Source organism: Sitophilus oryzae, unplaced genomic scaffold (genome assembly GCF_002938485.1).
Source record: "Sitophilus oryzae breed Bouriz unplaced genomic scaffold, Soryzae_2.0 scaffold_815_pilon_pilon, whole genome shotgun sequence".
Classification (NCBI taxonomy): Eukaryota; Metazoa; Arthropoda; class Insecta; order Coleoptera; family Curculionidae; genus Sitophilus; species Sitophilus oryzae.
The window spans coordinates 3,251,504-3,276,488 of record NW_022147434.1 but is presented as its reverse complement, the minus strand read 5'-3'; the positions used below and the strand labels follow the sequence as shown (position 1 = coordinate 3,276,488).

Genomic DNA, 24,985 nt, shown 5'->3' with positions numbered 1-24,985 from the left:
GTCAAAATAATCATCAACAATGCAAACCGCATCGTCTAGGAAACAACATTTTATACATGCGGTCAAGAAAAGTCAATTAGAGATTCAAATAAAATATTATTTCTTAAAATAACACAATTTAATATAAACAATTTTTTAACGGAAAGCAAGACTCTTACACTACTGCAGAAATATAATTTTCTCCAGGATTCTTCATGTAATATATATTTTATATACTTTATTACCTTTATATTTATAAATTTCAGCCGAAATATTAAATTGAACTTCCAAAACGAAACTAAACGGAATGAATTAAAATGGCGTCGAATATTTTCTAATTTGTTATTTGTTCTAGAACAAATCTGAAGTTGTCTCTGAAACTGAAATCTGTCAATTCTAAACTGTGAAGTTAGACAATAGTTAGACAAAAACAATGCTGTCCTTGTCTAAGCGGCTATACTTGTCGTGAGGAGAATGACAGGAATGACACTAATAATGACTGTTTCCAATTTTCCTATTTCACTGTCACCCCCCTGGGGCTGACTAAAGACAGGATTCTCTCCAAAAAAAATCCTTTATGGGATTATTTTTTAATTTTTTATTTTTTCGCCACTACACTGCAAGAAAATCTACAAAATAAAATAGTTATTTTTTGTAAACACTTCTGGCGTTAAACCTAAACGGACGCTGCTTGTCAGAAGTTATGTTTACAGTAATACAAATTTGCCTAATGAAGAAAAAAATGGTTTAATTGATGTTCATTAATTGTCAATTTTCTTGAGCCGCTGTAATTAAATCTGTTTCTAGTCGCTAAATCTGTTTCTAGTCGCTGTAATTAAATCTGTACAATACTCAATTTGGTGTTGGTCATTAAATTTCTTTCATTAATGATCTCCCGTGATAAGTATTCTTTGGAATTAGAGATGTTTTTGCTATCATGTATGTTTGGGATTATGTTCTTTACCAATGTTGTATGGTTGGAATTATGCTACTGACCAGTGTAACCGTGCCTAGATTTTCTGTAGACTGATGTCAAAATCCTGTTGTCTTGTCTGTGTATCTGTATTTCTAAAGGAATAAAAGAGCCGTTGTTCTTGTACTTCTATGTGGAAATTAATACCTACTTGGTGATACGTTATTCAGGTTTAATTAGAACTGATATAGACTGATTGCTTCTTTGTTCCATATTATAAATGGGGTATTTGTCATTAACACATCGTAACGATGGTGTCGGTTTATGAGGTGATATTTTAAGTGCCTGTTTTGGCAACTATTGGTGACAGGCCTGGTAGTAAGCCTTCTTCTTGTTTGAAAAAAGAAAAGGTCATCCGTGACTTGGAAATATACCTTTCTGTAACGCAATAATGTTTTTGTAATGGCAATTATCTAGTGACACTTAGTAGGTATTTTCAAAATCGACATTAGTTTATGGATCTTTATGACCAAGAATCCAAAAATGAAATAAAATACCATGTGTTCCATAAGAAAAAATATAACTTTGGTATGGATCTTAGTTCTGACACACCCTGTACATTTGAAAATAATTTTAAATTATGCACATTGCCTCTCTACATATACGCATAAAAAAATTTGTTTCTACATCTTTCCGTTTTCGTATAATCAACCGAAGCGAATGAGGTGCGCCACCCTGTATATTAGATGTAAACCAGTGGCTTTGCTCAAAAATTTCTTTTTCACTCGGTATTTAGCTTTGTTTAACTTGACTTTTATTTTAATAAGACACATCCAATTATACAACAGAATACAAATCGGTATTATAGTCGGTACATGTGCAAGTACATTTTCAATTTCAATTTCCCCATAAAAAAAAGCCGTACTTGTATTACTCTGAAATGCAAATTTCATGTTCAAACGTACTTCTTAGCGAAGATAACCACTTACAGTGGCGTACTACGAATGCTTACCGCATAATATTGATTAATGTAAGTAGCTAGCGTTTACTAATTTTCCCATCATATATTTCGGTTCCGTTAGATCATTATATACCATCCGGCCGTAGTACTCCAATTAACTATAGAAAAAGAAAATCACCTGAGAACAGGAAAGGCGTAATACTCTCAGGAAATACATTCAGGAAAATGAAATTTTCTTCAAAATATTTTGTCAGTTAAAATGACATTTCGAAATTAAGAAATCGCATAAATATTATTGTTTTAAATGGATCTATTTTATAATAGTGCTCTTTTCAAAACTAATTCTACTAAAAACTCTATATCTACATATTTTATATCATAGTATATACCGGGTGCGTCTCAAAAGTGGCTCACCTCTATAACTTTTTTATTTTTCCAGATAACAAAACGAGATTTGGTATGTTAGTATATGACATAAATTAGGAGTGATTGACGTATTCAATTGGTTTTGGTCACTATTTATTTCACCGGAAATGACTACAACTTTTGATTTTTAAATAACACATAGAATATGACACTCTGAATAGAATGACATATACATATATAGGTATATCATATGTCAAATTTTGACATTTTTGCATATGGTTTATTTGAAATTGTAACATGCGATTCATAACGACAATTTGACTCGAAATACAAGTGTGTGAATATCAATATTTTATCCTTTTTGATTTTTATAAATATTTTTGTTTTTCGAAATTGATGTTTTTCAACAATTTTTCTTTTTAGAGTTAAGCGACATTCATTTCATTGCCTTCGCTGACCCCGTTTTTTTCTTTCGAACATATTGTACTTGACAATAATTTGAGATTTTTTGAAAGCAATAAATAGAAAAATTACTTTAAAAAAAGCCAAGAAATGTATTATTGGAATTTTACAAAATAGATTAAAATGAAAATTGGAGCTACACAGCCATATTAGTATAGATATAATATATAAAATCCTTAAGTGACTCACTGATTAATCACGATCCTGCTCAAACCACCCAACGTAAGAAGCACAATTTTGGCATACAAATTGATTCTAGGGTGTAGATGTAGAGGTTTGATAAGAAGGGATTTTTCGAAATTCCAGTTCCAAGGAGGTGAAACTACCCCTCAAATATTACAATATTTTAGTATTGAAAATACTTCTGGCCGCGTTTATATGGGACCCATCTTCGAAAAAACGACATGCTCGAGCCAACATGGGTTCGATAACCTGCCTGTCAACACGTCGATAGTTTAGCCGGCGTTAGGAAAATGTAATAGGGCAAGGACATTCGAAGGCCGAAATGAGGTAGAGGTCGTTTTTAAAAATGTATATAGGGTGTTTCGAAAAATCTGGTCATTGATTAATCACGATCCTGCTTAAAGCACTTGACGTAAAAAGCTGATTTTTGAAAAACGGATTGACTTTAGGGTGTAGAGGTTCGATAAGAAGAGATTTTCTGAAACTCGAATTCTAAGGGGGTGAAATCACCCCTCAAATATTAGAATATTTTTTATTTAAAAACCGGTGAGTTTTAAACCGGAAAAGCTCTTAAACACGTATATTTTATTTTGTTGTTTTACATATTTTAAGATTTTTTAAAAATTTATACAGAGTGTTTTATAAAATATGACCATTGTGTAATCACGATTCTGCTTAAATTGCTTGACGTTTGAAGCTAATTTTTGGCAAACGGATTGACTGTGGAGTGTAGAAGTTCGATAAGGAAGGGTTTCCAAGAGGGTGAAAACGCCCCTCAAATATTACAATATTTGTTATTTAAAAAACGGTTAGTCTTTCGTGAAAGCGCTTGGACACGCATAATTTTTCTTTATCATCACCATTACAAATGATTAATTCGACTCGAACGAAGTCGCGGGTACACGCTAGTTTTATATAAAATCAATCGATCTGGTTCCTTGGAAGAAATTCCCTCTATTAAAAATATACTAATTACTTTAGGATTAACCTAGAACTTAGATTTGCATTTCCATAACAAAACAATTAATGTCGATCGTAATTCATAAGCTGTTTACAGTTTTAATAACCCCAACAAATGCGCTTCATTGTCAAGGTTTCTGGAGCACCGTCCCATTAATCGATTCCATTCACAACGAAAAACGTTTCTGAATGTAAAATATTTCATTGATTGAGTAGGTTAGAATAATAATAACATTTTGTTTCAATATAAACATTTCGTTAATGAATGGATTAATTTTTCGGATTAAAATGTTTAGATACAATTTTTAAGACTTATGTCAATTCCACTAAGTTTGTAGAATATTTTTTAATAACTATATAAGATGTTAATTTTTAATAAAGATGTTGTATGTATAATAAAGATAAGTATGTTGTATATATATACCTACCGGGTGTTTTTCCAAAGTGGTTCACCCCTAAAACTTTTCTATATTTTCAGACAAAAAAACGAGATTCGGTATGTTAGTATATGACATAAATTTAATCAGGGTTGATCGACGTATTCAATTATTTCGAAATACTTAGGTGCCATATTATCCGTAAATAATGTCTTTTTTCCAAAGAAAATCGATGATGAAGATTAACTCTGGCGCCATTTTTATTAATCATACCGGGTGCGTCTCAAAAGTGGCTCACCCCTATAACTTTTTTATTTTTTCAGACAAAAAAAGCGAGATTTGGTATGTGAGTATTTGATATAAATTACGATTGATTGAAGTATTCAATTGTTTTCGTTCACTTCCTGTGTTACCGGAAATAACTATAACTTTTGATTTTTAAATGGCACCCTCGGTATTTTGTTACTTTATTCGATAGAAAATGACCCTTTGAATAGAATGACATATCATATGTCAATTTTGACATTTTCGAATATGGTTTATTTGATATTGCAACATGCGATTTATTACGACAATTTGACTCGAAATATACCAAGTGTCTGGTACCAAATTATTTGTACAAAAATGCTTCTAACATAGCCTGCTTTCAGCGAGAATGTCAAAAGTTGACATATGATATGTCATTATATTCAGAGAGTAATTTTCTATCAAATAAAGTAAAAATATACCGAGGGTGCCATTTAAAAATCAAACGTTGTAGTCATTTCCGGTGAAACAGGAAGTGGCCGAAAATAATTGAATACATCTATCAATCCTAATTTATGTCACATACGAACGTACCAAATCTCGTTTTTTTATCTAAAAAAATAAAAAAGTTATAGGGGTAAGCCACTTTTGAGACGCACCCGGTATAGTATTATATCACATTTATTCGTCAATTAATTATACTCGTGCAAAAATGAACTTATACGAATTGACCGCCTCCCTTATTAGATTATTTACAAACAAACGAGTTTCATTAACAAACCTGAGGTATTAATACGATTGTTAATAAAGGATTGTTTTTATTAATTACAGATTAGATTTACACCACCAGATCCATCCTGAAGAACGTCAATATGAAGATTTTCTTGCCATTTCTCATGTTTTTAGTGTACGTAACAATAGTGTCTGGTTTTGGTAACACTGAAGATAGGTTCATAAAGAAATATGCAATGATGAAGGTAAGTTACACTAAAATTATTTGACTTTTTTTATTTAATATTTATTACAATCACAAGCATTTTATATTCTTTATATTATACAAAAGTCTTAAATAAGTGGTGCTAATATTTTCAAAGTGGTATATCTCGATAAAAAATATACATATTTTCTTTTTGGCGTTTTCCAATTTTTTTCCAAAAAACTCCAAAACAGCAGAATTATTTTACTTAGAAAATTAAAGAAAAAATATATTTTGCTTAAATTTTGAGAATTAGTGAATTTTTTTTTGGTTTTTTGTTTCTATAAATTTAATCTACTTATGTCATATTATTTTTTTTTTCACAAAAAAAACTCATAGACGTATTCCAGATTCCTGGGGTCAAAATATACCACCACTAAAAATATTTGCATTTATTTAAGATTCACCCTGTATATTCTAAAGTTGAATATTAACGCTATTAACAAAAGATCCAGTTGTTATAAAATTATACACTCACCACCGCACAGTGGGCAAAAATCCAGAAGTATGTTGCAAAAATTCTTTTTTTGTACGATTTTATTCAAATTTGGTAAAAACATTCTATGCCAGTAGGCCGTGAACCCTGTTAGTTTTGGCTGACTTGAGAGTGGTTGGGGGTGGTGGAGGGGATTCATAAAATGGAAAAATCATCTGTTGACTAATATAGCTACCAAAATGCGGTAAGAAAATTTTACATTTCACTAAATTTTACGATTTTTGGCAGAGCCAAGATGAAACAGACAAATATTGAGCAATTATTACTCCTCCGCCATATACAGGGTTTGTTTTATATATTGACATCTTCTGTAATTTTTTTTATTCGACGTTTTCGAAAAAAGTGTCTTGAATAAAAGTTTAATGGCCTCGAATACATTTTTCAAAACAGTCTCCTTTGCATATACAGGTTTGCATATACTGTGCATATACAATCCTGTGTGTGGCCCAACTTTCTTATTTCTAATTAGTACCCAATTTTTTATTTGATTTTTATTTTCTCCTAAAAATACTTTTTTGTAGCATAGCCTATACCTAATTTGAAATAAGATAGTTGAACCACGCCCAGACTTTTTGAAGCACTTTGTATATGCGAAATAGACTTTTTTGGCAAATTTATTCAAAACCACTTTCATTTGAGACAGTTTTCGGAAACGTCAAATAAAAAAGATAAAGGGGGTGTCAATGTATAAAAGAAAACCCTAGTATACTAATCCAATCGAACTTTTATTCAAAATTGTTTGTCATTTGAATAAGTTGGGTCTCTAATAATACCAGACAACATGTGAACAATATTTTATTATTATATTTTAAATAAGTAACAATATCCCGAGAATTAAACAATAACGATTTAGAAAATAACAGAACTTAACAGAACTTACCTAAAAATATCTAAATTTTATTTTACCACGTACTATTTACTGATATTTTGTTTTATAACAGCTGGAAGCAATGGTCACAAAGTGCACATTTTTAAATCTAAAAGAAAAATCCATTTCATTTAATTTAAAAAATTAGGTACTGTCAAAATTTGTCAATTTGTCAAAAAATGTCATTTGACATTTATGACATACCTCTTCGGAAAGCTTGAGAAAAGTTACGTAACTTTATATTTCAAGTTCTTCTCTAGCTCTAGCTACTATAACAATTAATTTATGAGAAGTATCCACATAAAGGATGTTACTATACATATACGCATGGAGGCTTACGCTTCCAATAAATTTAATGTTTTTTTGAATAATGATTTTTTTGACTTAACTTTTCTAAGACTTTTTTTTTCTAAACTTTTCTAAGATAGAATATATGCCACTATCAAAAAAACCTTAAATGATTATGTTCTACTTTGACCTTCACCTAGTTTTTATCCAAAAAATCAAAATAAAACATACTTTTTTACTTACCTTCACATTAAATTTACCGCAACCGGGAATCTACGTAAAACACGTTATGACAATTTTACAATAATTATTTACAGTAAGCTAAGGTCGTCCGATTCAATTGTTATAATACTGTGTCACTTGAATGCAACGCCCCTACTATTTAAAAAATTGTAGAAAAAAGGCAGTTATTGGACACACATTATCTGAAAAAGTAGGTTTTGCACAAAGTTCGTTTTACAGCCCCTCGAAAGAGACTCCGAATATGTTTTTTTGTTAGTTTTATGTGGTTTCCACTTAACTAATATGTTTCCAATCTAATGTTATTGCCATAAATGCTAACTGTGGATGTTTTTTTTTGCAACTTGGTTTGGACGTATTGCCTACTGTGCACCGGTACGAAAAACGGGCACCTTAAAATGTTGATATATTTTAAAGTTTTGTATATTTTGTTCTAGTGGGTCGATTTTGGTTTGTCACTGTCATTGAAAACGAAAAGTCATATTATTATTGTTTATTGACGTTTACTCTAGTAGAGATGGTTTTAAGTGGTTTTAAGTTCTGAAGTATCGGCTATTGCTGCTTTAATTGATCATGGTAGAGATCAACATTTGGACTTAAAACCATATCTGCTAGAATAACTACCCAGCAGACAATAATAATATGATTTTTTAAAGACAGTGACATTCATACCTATTTCTTAGTTTTCGTACAACCCTGTATTTTATTACTATTGATCATTCTTGAACACAACATATACCTATATAATTAATATACAGGGTGGTCCGAACTGTATTCCGGAAACTTCGGCACCATATTTTACTGATAAAAATAAGTAAAAAAGTTTATATAAATGTATATCCTAAAATGCTTAGTTTCGGAGATACAGGGTGTAGAAGTTTCATTTTTATTTCGATTTTTTCCAAATAATTTCTGAAGTAACGTCAATATTTGGATGAAAATTGGTGTCTGGGAGTTTTTTGACACGAAAAATGATTTTAATGTCAAAATTAAACTATTTGTAGAGGGCGCCACCTACATGTGTTTTAACTGTTCTGAAGAGTAGTAACTTTTTGTCCGTACCTGTATAAAGCTACTGAGTAAAAAAATATACATTTGCGATGTTTTTTACGTAAAAAAGGTCTCTTGGTAAAAGTCGCTACGAGCAACCGTTCTCAAGATATTTACAAGGAAATAGTCAATACAGCACAAAAACATTCCAAATTTATGATTTTAGTCTAATAACTAATTAGTCAACATGTTTAATTTATGTCAATAATGATGACAGGTATTGGTAATTTCGATTCCAAATATCTCGAGAACCACTACTCGTAGCGATTTTTACCAAGAGACCTTTTTTACGTAAAAAACATCGTAAATGTATATTTTTTACTACATAGTTTTATACAGATACGCACGAAAAGTTATTACTCTTCAAACCAGTTAAAAATACATAGATGGCGCCCTCTACAAGTAGGAGCCATATTCACATTGAAATCAAATTTCTCATGTCAAAAAACTTCCAGACACCAATTTTTATGCAAATATTGACGTTACTTCGGAAATTATTTGGAAAAAATCGAAATAAAAATGAAACTTCTACACCCTGTATCTCCGAAACTAAGCATTTTAGGACATACATTTATAAGAACTTTTTAAATTATTTTTATCTGCAGAATATGTTGCCGAAGTTTCCGGAATACAGTTCTGACCACCCTGTATATACAGGGTTGTTCACCACATACGACACGGAGTATTGTAGCTAAACGATGAGATTTTTACAAATTGTAAGTTTTGGGTTCGATGAAGGACTATTAGAGGTACAATTTAAAAATAATTTTACAAGATACAGAGTGTCCCAAATAAGTAAAAAATATCAAAGTTGTATTTTTTTAAATGGAACACCCTGTATATTATTACATTTTTAGTTTCTACGATTAAAATAAAGGTAAATTTGATAAGATTTATTATACTTAAAACTTACCGTTTTTGAAATATTTTCAATTTTGTGAAATTGCTGTAAAAATTTTAAGGCTTCATTTCTCCAAGGGTATCAAAGTTTTTAAAACTAAATATTTACTGAAGTTTATTTACTGATCAGTTATTGTGTTGCAATTATAAAAATAATACTACCTTATACAGAGTGTCTAAAAATTTATTTTAAATAATTATTAGCTTCAAACGGCAATAACTTGTTTTATTTAAATGGAACACCCTGTATATTTTACGAGAATCAGATGCACAATTTAATTGTCTATCAAATTATATTATACCATTTTTTACCTATCTCTTTAAGTTTCTGTGGAAAATACATTTTCTTGTAATTTAGAACTTATTTATCAATATACCCATGGACTATTGACATTTTAGATTATTTTTAAAGATGTACCACATTTTTAAAGAGTACAGATACTAATATTGTCGATATAATTTGTTTATTTTATTAAAAAATAAAAAAAAACTGTTTAAATATTTGTTAAAGAGGACCAATTAATATGATTTCAGTATTCAAACTACATTAACTGACTGTTTGCGTTGATTAATAATAATTGCTCCAAATACTAAAAAACTGAATTTTGTATGGGCATTAGACAGTGTGATAAAAAGTAACACCTTAAAAATGATATTTCATTTTTTAATAAATGCTTATTTATAACTACAGAGACTTTAATTTGATAACTTATTATTATATTGATTTCTGACTCAAATCCACATTTATTTATAATAATTTAATAACGAACACAATTAAGTATGTAATTAATTAGTATATGGGCGCAAATAATGGTGTTATATTTAATTAATGGTATACTCTTTTATAAAGATTTAAATAGTTTTCTTTTTGCATACAAATGGGCTAGTAATATTATCGTTTTGCTAAAAACGATAATATTACTAGTCTGTACATTTTGTACATTTGTTGCTTTAAAAACAATCTAAAATGTCAATATTCCATTGATATATTGATAAATGAGGTCTAAATTATAAGAAAATGCATTTTATACGAAAACTTGAAGGGATAGGAAAAAATAGTATAATACAATTTGATAGACAATTTAATTGTGCATCTGATTCTCTTAAAATATACAGGGCATTCTATTTAAATTAAAGAACTTATTGCCGTTTGAAGCTAATAATTATTTAAAATAAATTTTTAGACACTCTGTATAAGGTAGTATTATTTTTATTATTGCAACACAATAACTGATCAATAAATATACTTGATTAAATATTTAGTATTAAAAACATTGATACCCTTGGAGAAATGAAGCTTTAAAATTTTTACTGCAATTTCACAAAATTGAAAATATTTCAAAAACGGTAAGGTTTAAGTATAATAAACCTTAATCAAATTTACCTTTATTTTAATCGTAGAAACTAAAATGTAATAATATACAGGGGTGTTCTATTAAAAAAAATTCAACTTTATTATTTTTATTTAAGGACACTCTGTATCTTGTAAAAATATTTTTAAATTGTAGCTCTAATAGTCCTTCAACGAACCCCAAACTTACAATTTGTAAAAATCTCATCGTTTAGCTACAATACTCCGTGTCGTATGTGGTGAACAACCCTGTATAATTATAGAGCTGAAATAATTGAATGTTTTGTGTCCATTGGAGATAAAGGCAACCATTTTCATAAAAGGTTATTTATTAAAAAATAATTTGAATATGAAAAATTGAAACAACACGATTCGTTTTTAATTCAAAATATAATACTAAAATAAATCGAATAGTCATAGAATTAGACACATTAGACACATCTATTCCTTTCTAGTAAGTGTTTTTTAATATTTGTAGGTATGTGGTTCTGTGATTTTAAATGTACGAGTACGATATTTTTAGTAAAAAACTCCATGTTATTTTGGTCATAATTAAAATATTTTATATTAATTTTTAAATGGTTGCATTTATCTACAATGGACACAAAAATTCATTTTACACGTTAGTTCAGCTCCATTAATAATTAATAATTTAATTTGTTACTCCGTTAATCATTTAAATTAATTTTGTATTACATGTTATTAATTAACATAATGTGTTATATTTAAGTAAATATGTCGATATTAATGAAATGCAGAGTTGTAAAAAATAAAAATTTAAAAGCTTTAAAAAATTATATGCAGCGTAACTTTGAATATGGTATTTACTTTTCATTCTAAACAACTTTTTTAAGAAACTTTTTTACAAATTTTGAAAAATTAAACAACTTTACTTTTGAGGGAATTCATCATTTTGGAGCTTCCCCGTATAGAAAGTAAAATACTTGAATATTGCCTATAGTCTGTCCAACAAATCAGGGAAGATTTCGACAAACGACATCCCAAAATGACACAAAAACCAACTGTCACTGTCAGGGATCCTCTAGTTAGACAGACTATGGAATATTTGATCTTTGACAAGTTGCAGGCTCTTACCAAGAAAAATAAATTCTGAGAAATCTAAAACAAAAAGTCCATACGTGTATATGTTCAATATTGTTGGAGAATGTATATCTATGCAATAACAAATAAATGTCAAAAGAAAAATAGCTAATCTTTATTTTTATCTCAATTTTTATTTGATTTTGCTGGGATTTTGAATAAATTTCCTCAACTCTTTCTTTGTGTAAGAGAATAATTTCTACATAAATATCTACATAATACCATCATGTTCTACATAATCTCAAAAATGACAAAAACCTGCTCCAAATTACGAGTTTCTGTGTCACCAAACCGGTTTTCAATGCAAATAAATAGTACCAATAAACGTATGGTACCTACATACATACATATGTACGTACATACTTGCATATCAACGTTTCATTATCAGGGTTGGTAACATAGTAAACCAAGCCAACAGTGTTTTACATCATTAATGGCTATAATACAGGGTGACCCAGTTGTCTAAAAAAGCTCTATATCAGGTTTCTTATTTGATTTTTTTAAATCTTAAATTAGAAAATACATGGTGATTCAAATATATTTCATATTTTTACATTAATGTTGTGTTATTTTTCGTAAGTTCATAAAGTCGAGTTTTTAAGTCGAATGCTGTATATTTTTTTCCTAAACTTAACGTTATAATAAAAAATGTCATATTATCAAAATGTATACCGAGTGGTTATTCGAATATGACCATTTTTAGATTTCATTTTTCACACATTTAAAGCTTTCTTCAAATTACATAGTCGCAAATTCATACTTAAATTCTCTGTAAAATTTTATGAATTTGGATATCAAACACACTATACCTAACATTAACCGTTTTGAGAAAAAGAATATTTAAAATTTTTGGAGGAAAAAACTGCCTGTCTAAAAACGATCTAGTGACTACCACAACCAGTGGGACATAAAGAGAATACATGTGCATGTGGGTATCTACTTCAAAAAGTCAATTTTACTAATGTTTTCATAATATTGGTCGTAGCTGTCATGGAATTGAGCGATTAAAAAATTAACACAAATAATTTTTTTTTTCAAATGGAAACCTACTTTTTTATTTCACTAATGAAAAGATTTTTTAATTCGTTACTTTTTGGTTACAATGTCATACCTAAAAAAATCGTTTTTAAGTTAAATTTAAAAAAGGCGTCCATTATTCCCAAAGAGACCTGGTTTATAAATCCAAAAGAAGCGACTTTGAGTCTTTTTGCTTCTTTTGGTTTATGTGTATAAGCTATTTAAGATTTTTCTTGATTTTAGATAGTAGCCTATGACGTTAAACGTAAAAAATGGCGGGTTTCCATTAAAAATATATTGTTTATGATAATTTTGAGTCGCCCAGTTCTAGTTCAGTACAGCTACCGCCAATATTATATAACATTTGAAAAATTTTATGAAAAAAAAAATATATTTTTTGAAATAAATAGCCATATGTATTCCCTTTATGTCACTGTAGCTGCGGTAATCACTAAATTTGATGTTTAGGTTATACAAATTTTTTGACAGCTAGTTTTTTTTCTTCCAAAAAGCTTAAATGTTATTTTTTTCTCAATAATGGTTAATGTTAGTTATAGATTGTTGACATCAAAATTTATAAAACTGTCCATGGTATATCCGGAAGTGCTGTATATAGTATTTTAGGTTAGAAATAACATTATCAAATTAATTTTTATATGGTATTATTTATTACTGCAACACAGAATATATAACCCAAAACATATAAAATATCAAATAAATAAAAAAAATAAATAAAAACAAAAAAAAAACAACAACAAAACTAACTAAATTAAAATAAACAATGTAAATAGGAACATGAACATGTTAAAATTCTTTTTTCCTTGCTTTAGCATGAGCGAAAGTTGACACAATATTACCAATGTCTATTGTAGGAGCAACTTCAATTTCTATTGAAATAATTGCCAAAGCTGATAACCCATATAGTATTTCTTAAATAATTTTTGACAAACTTTCGTTTGGAAACAGATCTTTCAGCCGTATGTTCTTCATAAAATCGTAATACGTGAAGTTTGGACTTATTGATAGACTGTGGTCTGTAGCCGAACATGCTATCGCGAATCGAGCGAGCCCGAATGCAATTCTTATTTATCACATGGTATGCCGAACGCGCCTTCATAACCAGCACAGGTAATCGCGATATTATTTGAAGCAAGAACAAATTGAATTTAAATGCTATAACAATTTTTTTATGCCCTTCGTATGCAGGGTGCGATAATAAGATATTTTTTTTACGAATCGAATACCTTCAACAACCTACCGGGTATCCCATTTTCATGTGTTTTGTTGCCCTTATAAATAGGCTTTCACAATAGTCGGCTACTTTTTGACAAAATGAGAGATGCTCTAATAGGATTCATCATGGCCCTCTTAGTTACTGAGCTACAGGGTGATTTTAAAAAAGTGGCAGTTTCGGGCACCTCTCGTAACTCAGCTGCCTTATCGTCCTCTTAATACAACCATTAGGTAACTAGAGTTTTTGTGATTTTGAGTTAACTAGTTTGGCCAGTATAATTTTTCATGCTCTTTTTGATGCTACAGCTAGCTTAGTTCTATTTCTATTCGATGGTACAGAAATCCAGTGACAATACAGCAAATTTCCTTTTTGTCAAATTTAATGCTCTAATGAAAGATCACATATTTCCATTTATTTTTATTTTGCAAAATAAAAAGGAAAACACAGCTACAAAATTGCACAAGAACAAGTGTAAAGTAATAAGTTATTTTCGCGATAGCGTGTGCTAGTTAAGTAGTTAAGAAGACATGTGATAGATAAGAACTTAGTTCAGGATTGCCCGATTCTGCTTGATTCGCGATAGCACGTGATAGATATAGAAATGCGGCTCGGGCCCCGAGGGCCCGGGCCCGTGTGCTTTTCACACACGGCACGTCGATAGTTACGCCACTGTTTAGACAGATATGTTGAAGTAACGTCAGACGTATCACAGCCACCTAGATTTTATCAAATAATAAAGATCTAATCAAATCAAATCATGTAAATGAAAATATCTAGGAAAATGTTTGTTTGAGGGGTAGGCAATCTTAATAGTATTTTGAAGAGATATGAATTCTCCATTAAATGTAGGAATAATATACTGGGTGTTCTATTTAAAATAAGAGAGTAACTTGCTTTTAAAGGTGACCCATGTTCAATATTAATTATATCTGACCCTGTATAACTCTTTGGATGTGGAAGTTTTAATTTGATTTAAAGTACAATAGTTAATTTAACTACATATTAGGCTATACCGGGTAAATTCCAATTTAGGTAGCTTTTATTGTAAGAAAATGTTAAATATGTCAAAAACCTTACTTTTTAGTTATATATTTCTCTTGTAAACTTTACCATTATATTTCTCCCAGAATCCAAAAATCAATTATTATATAGGGTGTTCCATTACAAAAAACACAACTTTGATATGTAGCTTTTTTGGGGACACCCTGTAGAACTATATTTTTAAAAAGTGCTCTGAATTAACCTATATATGCTCACAAAATTTAATTTCAATACAAAGTGTCGTTCTCCTTGGAGCCTCCGCGGCGTATGAGAGGCGTCACCCTGTATAGCTGATTTGAGAACACTTAGTCACCCTGTATATTATGTTACTGGGTCATTTTAACCATCCAAATGCGTTTCAGATATACGAAAGTTGCTTTGGGCCAGACGTAGTTCGCCAAATCCGACAGGAAATGAAAGTAGCCTGCGCAAAATGCGCGTCCTACGAACTTCCTGTTACTACCCCGGCACCTCCGCCATCATCAACCACAGAAGAACCGCACCAGAACGACGCTAGCAACGGACTTCCTGCAAGCCCTAATGCAGCTTTTGCGCCTGGAACGTCGCCTATCGATGTAGAAAAATTGCACCAGGCTATTATGGCTTATAGACCGGTGAGTGAATTTTCCAATTCAATATGATGTTACCATATTATTTTTGTATGAATAATCCATCTACATCCAAGTTTATGATACTCGAAGATATTTAACTCGATTTTTTTATTGAATTCAAATGTTCTCTCATTTAAAAAAAACAAATTACACTGTAACTACACCTTCTTTGTACTTACCTATAACGGGCGTTTCTCAAATGGGGTGAGCCACCCTAAAACTTTTTTATTTTTCAGATAAAAAAACAAATTTGGTATGTTTTCGATTACATCCTGTTTCACAGGAAATGATTAGAACTTTTGATTTTTCAGTGATACTGTAGATATTTTTTTTATTTCATTTGATAGAAAATGTCAATTCTGAATATGTCAACTTTTGACATTTTCAATTAAGAAAATAGCATTTTAAATATTAATTTAGAGTGCCATGGCCATGTAACGACAATTTGACTTGAAATACCAAGTGTATGGTACGAAAATACTCGTAAAAAAAAATATTTTTTAAAATATGCTATTGAGCCACCCTCGTTCCATTTGAAAAAATTGAATAATAATTATTAAAAATACGATTTAACCTGCTAGAACAAGAGAGGAAAAACATTAGACGGTAAACTATATTTTTTCCAAGACTCCTTGATTAAAAATTACTGTTTTTAACACAGCCATCTTTATTACCAAACAATACTGCGATATGATCGAAAAAAAAACGGCGACAGAGATGGCTATGGAATGAAGATCGCTGAAATTTTATATGTAAAACCATACCGGGTGCGTCTCAAAAGTGGCTCACACCTATAATTTTTTTTATTTTTTTAGATGAAAAGACGAGATTTGGGATGTTAGTATGACATAAGTTAGGATTGATAGACGTATTCAATTGTTTATGGTAACTTCCTGTTTCACTAGAAATGACTACAACTTTGGATTTTTAAATGGCACCCTCGGTATACTTTTACTTAATTCGATAGAAAATGACATTCTGAATAGAACGACATATCATACCTATGTCAACTTTTGATATTTTCGCTTAAAAATAAATCGTATTTTAAAATTCAATCTAGAGTGCCATGGCTGTATTAAAAACCTTAATTTTTAATCAAGGAGCCTTGGAAAAATAAATTTGACCGTTTAACGTTTTTCGTGTCTTGTCCTGTCCGGTCAAAAGATGCCCAAATCGATTTTTAATTATATCTCAATTTTTTCAAACGGAACAAGGGTGGCTCATTAGCATATTTGGCAAAAAGCATTTTTTACGAATAATTTGGTACCACACACATGGTATTTCGAGTCAAATTGTCGTTATAAACAGCATGTTACAATTTCAAATAAACAATATGCGAAAATGTCAAAAGTTGACATGTGATGTCATTCTATTCAGAGTGTCATTGCCTATCGAACAAAGCAAAAAAATACCGGAGATTTCATTTAAAAATCAAAAGTTGTAGTCATTTCCAGTGCAACAGGACGTGACCTAAAACAATTGAATACGTTAATCAATCCTGATTTATGTCATACCTAACATACCAAATCTCGTTTTTTTATCTCAAAAAATAAAAAAGTTATAAGGGTGAGCCACTTTTGAGACACACCCGGTATAAAAAAAAGTTATGGAATTTTACGCAGAATCCCAAAATAAAATAAAAAATAGGGTGTTGCATTTAAAAAAACATATGTTATATCCGCCACACTTTTTTGCAGCACCTTGTATACACTATAATAATTTTAAAATGTCTATCTTAACCTTCCCTATAACTTTTTCATTTAACATTTTTTTGTAAACCTCGAAAAAAAAATGAGAAAATGGACTTTACTCTATCGTTGACTCACCCTGTACAACTGTTCATTTTTCAATGAAACTGTCGGTATTTTTTATACTATTTATGATATTTACTACAAAATTGTATTTTACACAAATACAATTTTGTAGTAAAATTCCATGTTTTTTTATACTTATCTTTCAACTTCTCTGAACGCAGTGAGCGCAATGCGATAATTGATAAATCCACAGGTAAAACTTGCAGTGTATACACTAGTTGTTGTTAATCAGTCTTACTTGACACTTAAAGATAAAACGTTATGCGTAGAACAGTGTAGACTGTAGACGGGGTTAAGACGGATGACCGTCTTGAGCAGTTCTCGTCCGTCTTACCTGACACGTAAAACTTATGTGTAGACGGGGCTTTAAGGGGATACACTAACTAATTAGAAGTTAGGGAATTATTTTTTTTGAGATTTATAAGCAGTAATTAAAGCTTAGTCTTTAAATCGTTCTGCAATTCATCACTTCATTATAAAATAATAATTTAATAATAATTGTAAAACACCGTATTTCGCATAATGGTTAATTACAGTTCACCCATTTAAACGCATCGTAAAATAAATGTAAAATAAGTTTCGTGCTGATGTAAATTCTTGCCCCTATTAATATTGTAAAAAGTAACTGTAGAGAGACGTAATTTATTTGACGATCCACTATTACACTTCGTGTAATAATGTTTAAAGATTTAATGAAACTGCATACTGAATAGGTCAATAGTACAACATTTTTAACGTAGCGATATTATTATAAAAATTAATTCCATATTGCAAATTAATTTTAATTAGATAAATAAAATGAAATAATTTCATTTTATTTATCTACTTAATTCTACTTTATTTTTAACTCTATTTTATTGGTTTTCAAATTTTAAGACGAAAATTAAGACTAAAACTGGTTGCATTAAGGGGTTAATGTCTAAAATTAGGGTTACCAGATTTTAGACCATTTGGGCCGCCACTTTTTTGAAATTCGGGACAATTTGACTCGAAAATATTTTGCGAAGCAACTATTTTACGCAAATTCTTTACAGTCAATAGACCCAAATGCGTAAAAAGAGAATTTTTACTTTAGTCTTACTTTAATTATTAATAAACACCAGACAAACTGTGGATATATTTTTGATTGTGTTTTTCCCGCAACTTCAACCGCATAAAATTCGAATTTTATTAATATAATAATAAATGTTTATAGAAAATAAATATACCGCGTGCGTCTCAAAAGTGGCTCACTCTTATAACTTTTTTATTTTTTCAGATAAAAAAACGAGATTTGGCATGTTAGTATATGACATAAATTAGGATTGACTGACGTATTCAATTGTTTTCGGTTACTTCCTGTTTCACCGGAAATTACTACAACTTTTGATTTTTAAATGACACCCTCACTATTTTTTTTTACTTTATTCAAAAGAAAATTATACTCCGAATAGAATGACGAATGGCATTTCAACTTTTGACATTTTCGCATATGGTTTATTCAAAACTGTAACATGCGGTCCATAACGACATTTTGACTCGAAATGAGCCAAGTGTGTGGTATTAAATTATTCGTAAATAAATGCTTTTTCCAAATATGCTAATGAGCCACCCTCGTTCCATTTGAAAAAATCGAGATATTATTAAAAATACGATGTTCATCTTTCAACCGGCCAGGGACAAGACTCGATAAACATTAGACGATCAAATCTATTTTTCCACGGCTCCTTGATTAAAAATTATAGTGTTGTTAACAAAGCCAAGGCACTCTAGATTGAAATTTAAAATACGATTTTTTTAAAGCGAGAATGTCAAATGTTGACATATCATATGTCATTCTATTCAGAATGTCATTTTGAATCAAATAAAGTTAGAGATTGCCCATTTAACATTTTTTTAGTTCTTAATGTCGATAAAATTGAGGAATGCCTTATCTATAATATAAAGTGTAATATTTATTATATCACCTGTAGTGGCAATATTTGAGTAATTTGAGAGTACCTATTACATGTGTGGTTGTAATTGATACTCTATTATTATAGCACCTAGTGGCAATATTTGAAAAGTATCTATATAAGACAACTTAACGCGTTTTTTTATCATACTGTATATTAATGGAATTTAAACTTACATGTTCTTTGGATTTTTCTAGAGTATACCCCAATCCCCATTACGTCCAGCAGCTTTTGGTCAAGGACCCTTAAACAACTTTTACAGCCCTGTTGCTTATGCAAACCCAGCCTTGCAAAATGGAGGATTGCCATTTTTCTACCCTGGTTATCAGCAAATTCCATTCTCTCCGTATGGAGGATATCCCATGGTTGGCCAACAATACTACCCAGGAAATAACAGAATGTCTGTAAGTACTGAACTTTTACATATATGTGATATACAGATTGTTAACTCGACGGTTAGTTATTGGGGAATAGAATGGCAACACTGCCTACATTCCAAATGAGTACTAAAGCTAAGCTGCCGACTCGTCCCGTCGCGTCGTCTCTCGACGAGCGTGCCGAGGTTGCCGTATTTCAACCATAAAGCTCTTGCCGCCAGTAATAAACAAATTAACAACCTGTATGTATGTTGCACCTACATATAATAAATGTTACTAAATCATATATTGTATTCTTAATTAGAAGTTTTTTTTTCACTTTATAGAGGGATATGGATATCAGAGGACAAATAGAAGCAATTACTTCAAGAATGAGCGGCAAAGTTAAGAATGTAACTTGTGTTATGCAGGAGCTTGGATATTTGGACGAAAATCTCGAACCCAACTTTAATAAAATCAGCGAAAGAATTGGCAACCTCCCAGTTGAAGATGAATTGAAACGTGATATGCAAGATGGAGTTTCGTTTTGCAGACAATTCTCGGTAAGAACTTTTGTCTTAGTTTTAGTACAATTTTTTATAACGCTTGCAATATTTTCATTACTTTTTCCAAATATTATTGCTTGCGCACTATTTTAAAATTTTATTGCTTGCATATAAAATTGTATACAGGTTGGACCTAACTGTATTCCGGAAACTTCGGCAACATATTCTGCAGATAAAAATAAGTAAAAAAGTTTGTATAAATGTATACCTTAAAATGCTTAGTTTCGGAGATACAGGGTGTAGAAGTTTCATTTTTAATTCGATTTATTCCATATAATTTCTGAAGTAATGTCAATATTTGGATAAAAATTGGTGTCTAGGAGTTTTTTGACATGAGAAATTTGATTTTGATGTCAATATGACTCCTACTAGTAGAGGGCGCCACCTACATATTTTTTAACTGGTTTGAAGAGTAATTTACTTTTAAACTTTTCGTCCATACCCGTATAAAACTACTGAGTAAAAAAATATACATTTACGACGTTTTTTACGTGAAAAAGGTCTCTTGGTAAAAATCGCTACGAGAAATGGTTTTCGAGATATTTGGAATCGAAATTATCAATACCTGTTATCTTTGACATAAATTAGACACGTTGACTAAATAGTTATTAGACTGAAATCATAAATTTGAAATGTTTTTGTGCCAAAAGTTCAACAGAAACTGTGTTATCGTCATTTTTTGCAAAAAGATTTATGATTAGTTTAAAAAAATAAAAATTTCCCAAACATTATCTACTCAACGCGTTTAATTTCCATTCTAAATATCTTAAGAACGGTTGCTCGTAGCCATTTTTACAAAGAAATATTTTTTACGTAAAAAGTCAGAGATGTATATTTTTTCGCTTGGTGGTTTTATACAGGTACGGACAAAACTTTATTACGTTTCAAAACAGTTAAAACACATCTAGGTGGCGCCCTCTACTAGTAGGAGTCACATTGACACCAAAATCAAATTTCTCATGTCAATAAACTCCCAGACACCAATTTTCATCCAAATATTGAGGTTACTTCAGAAATTATTTAGAAAAAATCGAAATAAAAATGAAACTTCGACACCCTGTACCTCTGAAAGTAAGCATTTTAGGGCATACATTTATACAAACTTTTTTACTTATTTTTATCTGCAGAATATGCTGCCAAAGTTTCCGGAATACAGTTGGTACCACCCTGTATATACACATAGTGCACACACAAGTTTTTTTTATAATACTTTCATTTTAATTTGATCAGAGATTATATAGGTCGTCCCAGAAATAAGTGCAGATATTTTAACTGGTAGTATATTTAGGCGCCGGAAATATCTGCACTTATTTCTGGGACACCCTGTATTGGGAAAATATGTAAACAAACAGTTTTATAAGTAGACTATAAAAAATACATTTGGACATTTAGTATTGTGCATATCAGTTCCCAAACATGAATTTCATGATATTCATCTATCTGTTAAATGTCAAATTTGACAGATACTCGACAGCAAGAGCGTAAATTTTATTTACACTTTAAAAATTTCATTCAATATGATCAAAAAGACGGCGTCAGCGATTGCTATGAAAAAGGTCGTTGTCATTTTACATCTAAAATTATATGAGGAACGTCATCGATGTTCATTTCCAAGCCAAGTGGACGCCGTTTTTTTCGATCATATGGTACCAAAATCAAATATGCCCTAAATCAACAAATAAATAAGAATTCCGTATTAAAAAATATATCTTCACCTGTGACACTGTAGATGTATTTAACTTTATCTCTATTTTTTTTCAGCAATGTGTTCCAGAAGTAAACAAAGAAAAATCTCCCCTCTCCAGAGAATTCATCAGACCCATGTTCTTCTTCAAGTGCTACAAACACAAAAAACTGGAATCCTGTATCATGAAGGACGTCAGAGAAAAATACGCTGGTGTCTCAGACGATTTTGAAAATGGCGATGTCGACCTCAGGAGAACCGGCAGAAAAGGAAAGTCGGAAAACTTTGACGAAAAAGAAAACCACATTGACGAATTCGCCTCGTCCATATACGACTTCTTATATGCTAGTGACGCTGGGTTTGATATCGATGGACTCTTCTAAAGTGAAAAACCTTATTCTTGCCTCAAATCGACTGCTTACACAATTAACGTGTGTAAAATACTAATACTGTTAGGATTTTAGGATACATACTAATTATTTATTATTTCTATAAAAAGACGTGCTATTTTTATACTTATTTTTTTGTAAAAAAGTTCTTGGATTTTCGCAATGGAATAGTCCACATATTTTTTATTCAATCAAAGCTCGAAAGGACATGTTTCATTGTTAAAATTCGACAAATAACATAATAAAAATTTTATACTAATTAAATTGTTGTTAATCTCCCATATTATTTTAGCGACAGGTGATTTTTTTTTGCTAATTGCTATTAATTAAGAAAGAGTTTATAGTATGGTATTCAAATTAATTAATTCAATATACATTCTAACACATATTATATTTCCAGGTAAAGATTAAACTACTTCATTCATATATCTACTATTAAAATAGTAAATGGACATTAGAAATAAGAAATATAAGCAAAGAAAATATTATTCAGTTAAAAAAAATAATTTTTAAATCTAACTATCAATTAAAATGTATTTTAATATAAATTTATTAAAAGTTCATAAACATTCAATCATTCAAACTTAAAATATATTACAACTATAATACAACATAAAGACTAATATAAAAATATAATACAGAAACTGGTAGAAACATTAGAGAAATAGTAGTTCTTTTAAAAAATACCGGGTGCGTCTCAAAAGTGGCTCACCCCCTATAACTTTTTTATTTTTTCAGATAAAAAAACGAGATTTGGTATGTTAGTATATGACATAAATTAGGATTGATTGACGTATTCAATTGTTTATGGTCACATCCTGTTTCACCGGAAATGACTACAACTTTTGATTTTTAAATGGCACCCTCGGTATATTTTTACTTTATTCTATAGAAAATTACACTCTGAATTAAATGACATAATGTATGTCAACTTTTGACATTTTCGCTTAAAAACAAATCGTATTTTAAATTTCAATCTAGAGTGCCATGGCTGTGTTAAAAATATTAATTTTTAATCAAGGAGCCTTGGAAAAATAGATTTGATCGTCTATACTTTTAGCGTCTTGTCCTGGCCAGTTAGATAATGCTCAAATCGTATTTTTAACCATATCTCAATTTCTTCAAATGGAACGAGGGTGGCTCATTAGCACATTTGGAAAAAGCATCTTTTTACGAATAATTTGATACCACACACTTGGTATTTCGAGTCAAATTTTCGTTACGAACCGCAACTTATAATTTCAAATAAACCATATGCGAAAATGTCAAAAGTTGACCTATGATAGTCATTATTATTATTATATTATTCAAAGTGTTATTCTCTATCGAATAAAGTTAAAAAATACCGACGGTGCTATTTAAAAATCAAAAGTTGTAGTTATTTCCGGTGAAACAGGAAGTGACCGAAAACAATTGAATACGTCAATGAATCCCAATTTATGCCATATACTAGCATACCAAACTTCGTTTTTTTAACTGAAAAAATAAAAAAGTTATAGGGGTGAGCCACTTTTGAGACGCACCCGGTATATTAAAATGTATTGAAATTTTATACGTGAAAAACAGATCTAATATTTTTTTGATAATACAATGTTTTTAATATATTTAAAATTTCTAAATACTATATAATACCATTTAGATTTTTCTAGATAGAGTAAATATAAAATTATTATCTATACATACAGAGAGTTCTAAAAATGCACGGCAAAATTTCAGGAGGTGATTCCTCATAAAAATATCTGGAAAAAGGTTCCTATAAACATAGGTCCGAAAATACAGTCTGTGGTAGTTTTAAACATACAGGATGTTAAACATTAAAAAATAGTTCTTTTGTAATTATCTTAAATAACCTATAGCAGACTTTCTTAAAAATTTTCAGTGTTATTTCTAGAAATAATATTCTAATTTAGGTTTAATTAAAATAAAATTACTAACTTCAGTGGCGTCACAACCTTATCGAAAATAATTAGGGAAAAATGTACGCTACTGGCTTTTCTTGCAATTTTTGTATTTTTTTAGATTGAGCAACTAAAAATACAACTTTTTAGCCGACCATACCAATAGGCATGGTAGGCTATTAAGATCGACAAAAAAAAGTTTTTTTAATTTAACTCACAATGATTTATTTGGATCATAAATGACCTAAATACAAAATATTTTCATGGTGTCTGTCTATCTGTCTGTCTGTCCGTCTGCCATCTGTAACACGATAACTCAAAAACCGCTGAACCGATTTTAACCAAATTTGGCACAAAAATACTGTGGCACCCGAGAATCTGGCCATTCGCTTTTGGTGGGGGTGGGGGGTTGGTAAGGGGGTATGGGAGGGGGTTAAAAATTTAAAAAAAATCGTAACTCCAAAATTACAGCAGCTAGCGAAACACGGTTTTCAAATTAAGATTAGGAATAATATTTGCAACAAACTTTGTAATAACATCAAAATAAGTCAAAGTCGCAGTTTTCGAGATATTAACATATTTTAGTATGGGCGGCTATACGTGCCTCCCGGCGCCACTTTTTTTCTTGCACCATATGCCTACCTGAAACTGTTTTAGAGAAAAAAAATCCAATTCATTTCTGGACTCCATTAAGAAAACTTAAAAAAATCAATTTCCATTTGCA

The 24,985-nt window shown here is 30.3% G+C and overlaps 1 protein-coding gene across 1 annotated transcript in view; it reads left to right on the top strand.

The window, feature by feature from the left end:
- LOC115889522 overlaps positions 1–22,588 on the top strand; it is a 47,843-nt gene extending 25,255 nt beyond the window's left edge. The window contains exons 2-6 of the mRNA XM_030909545.1: positions 5,279–5,424; positions 15,372–15,623; positions 19,566–19,772; positions 20,072–20,287; positions 22,052–22,588. Coding sequence (XP_030765405.1) covers positions 5,320–5,424; positions 15,372–15,623; positions 19,566–19,772; positions 20,072–20,287; positions 22,052–22,357 — 1,086 coding nt within the window. The 5' untranslated portion in view covers positions 5,279–5,319 and the 3' untranslated portion in view covers positions 22,358–22,588. The remainder of the gene's footprint in view (positions 1–5,278; positions 5,425–15,371; positions 15,624–19,565; positions 19,773–20,071; positions 20,288–22,051) is intronic.
- The last annotated feature ends 2,397 nt before the right edge of the window (positions 22,589–24,985 follow it).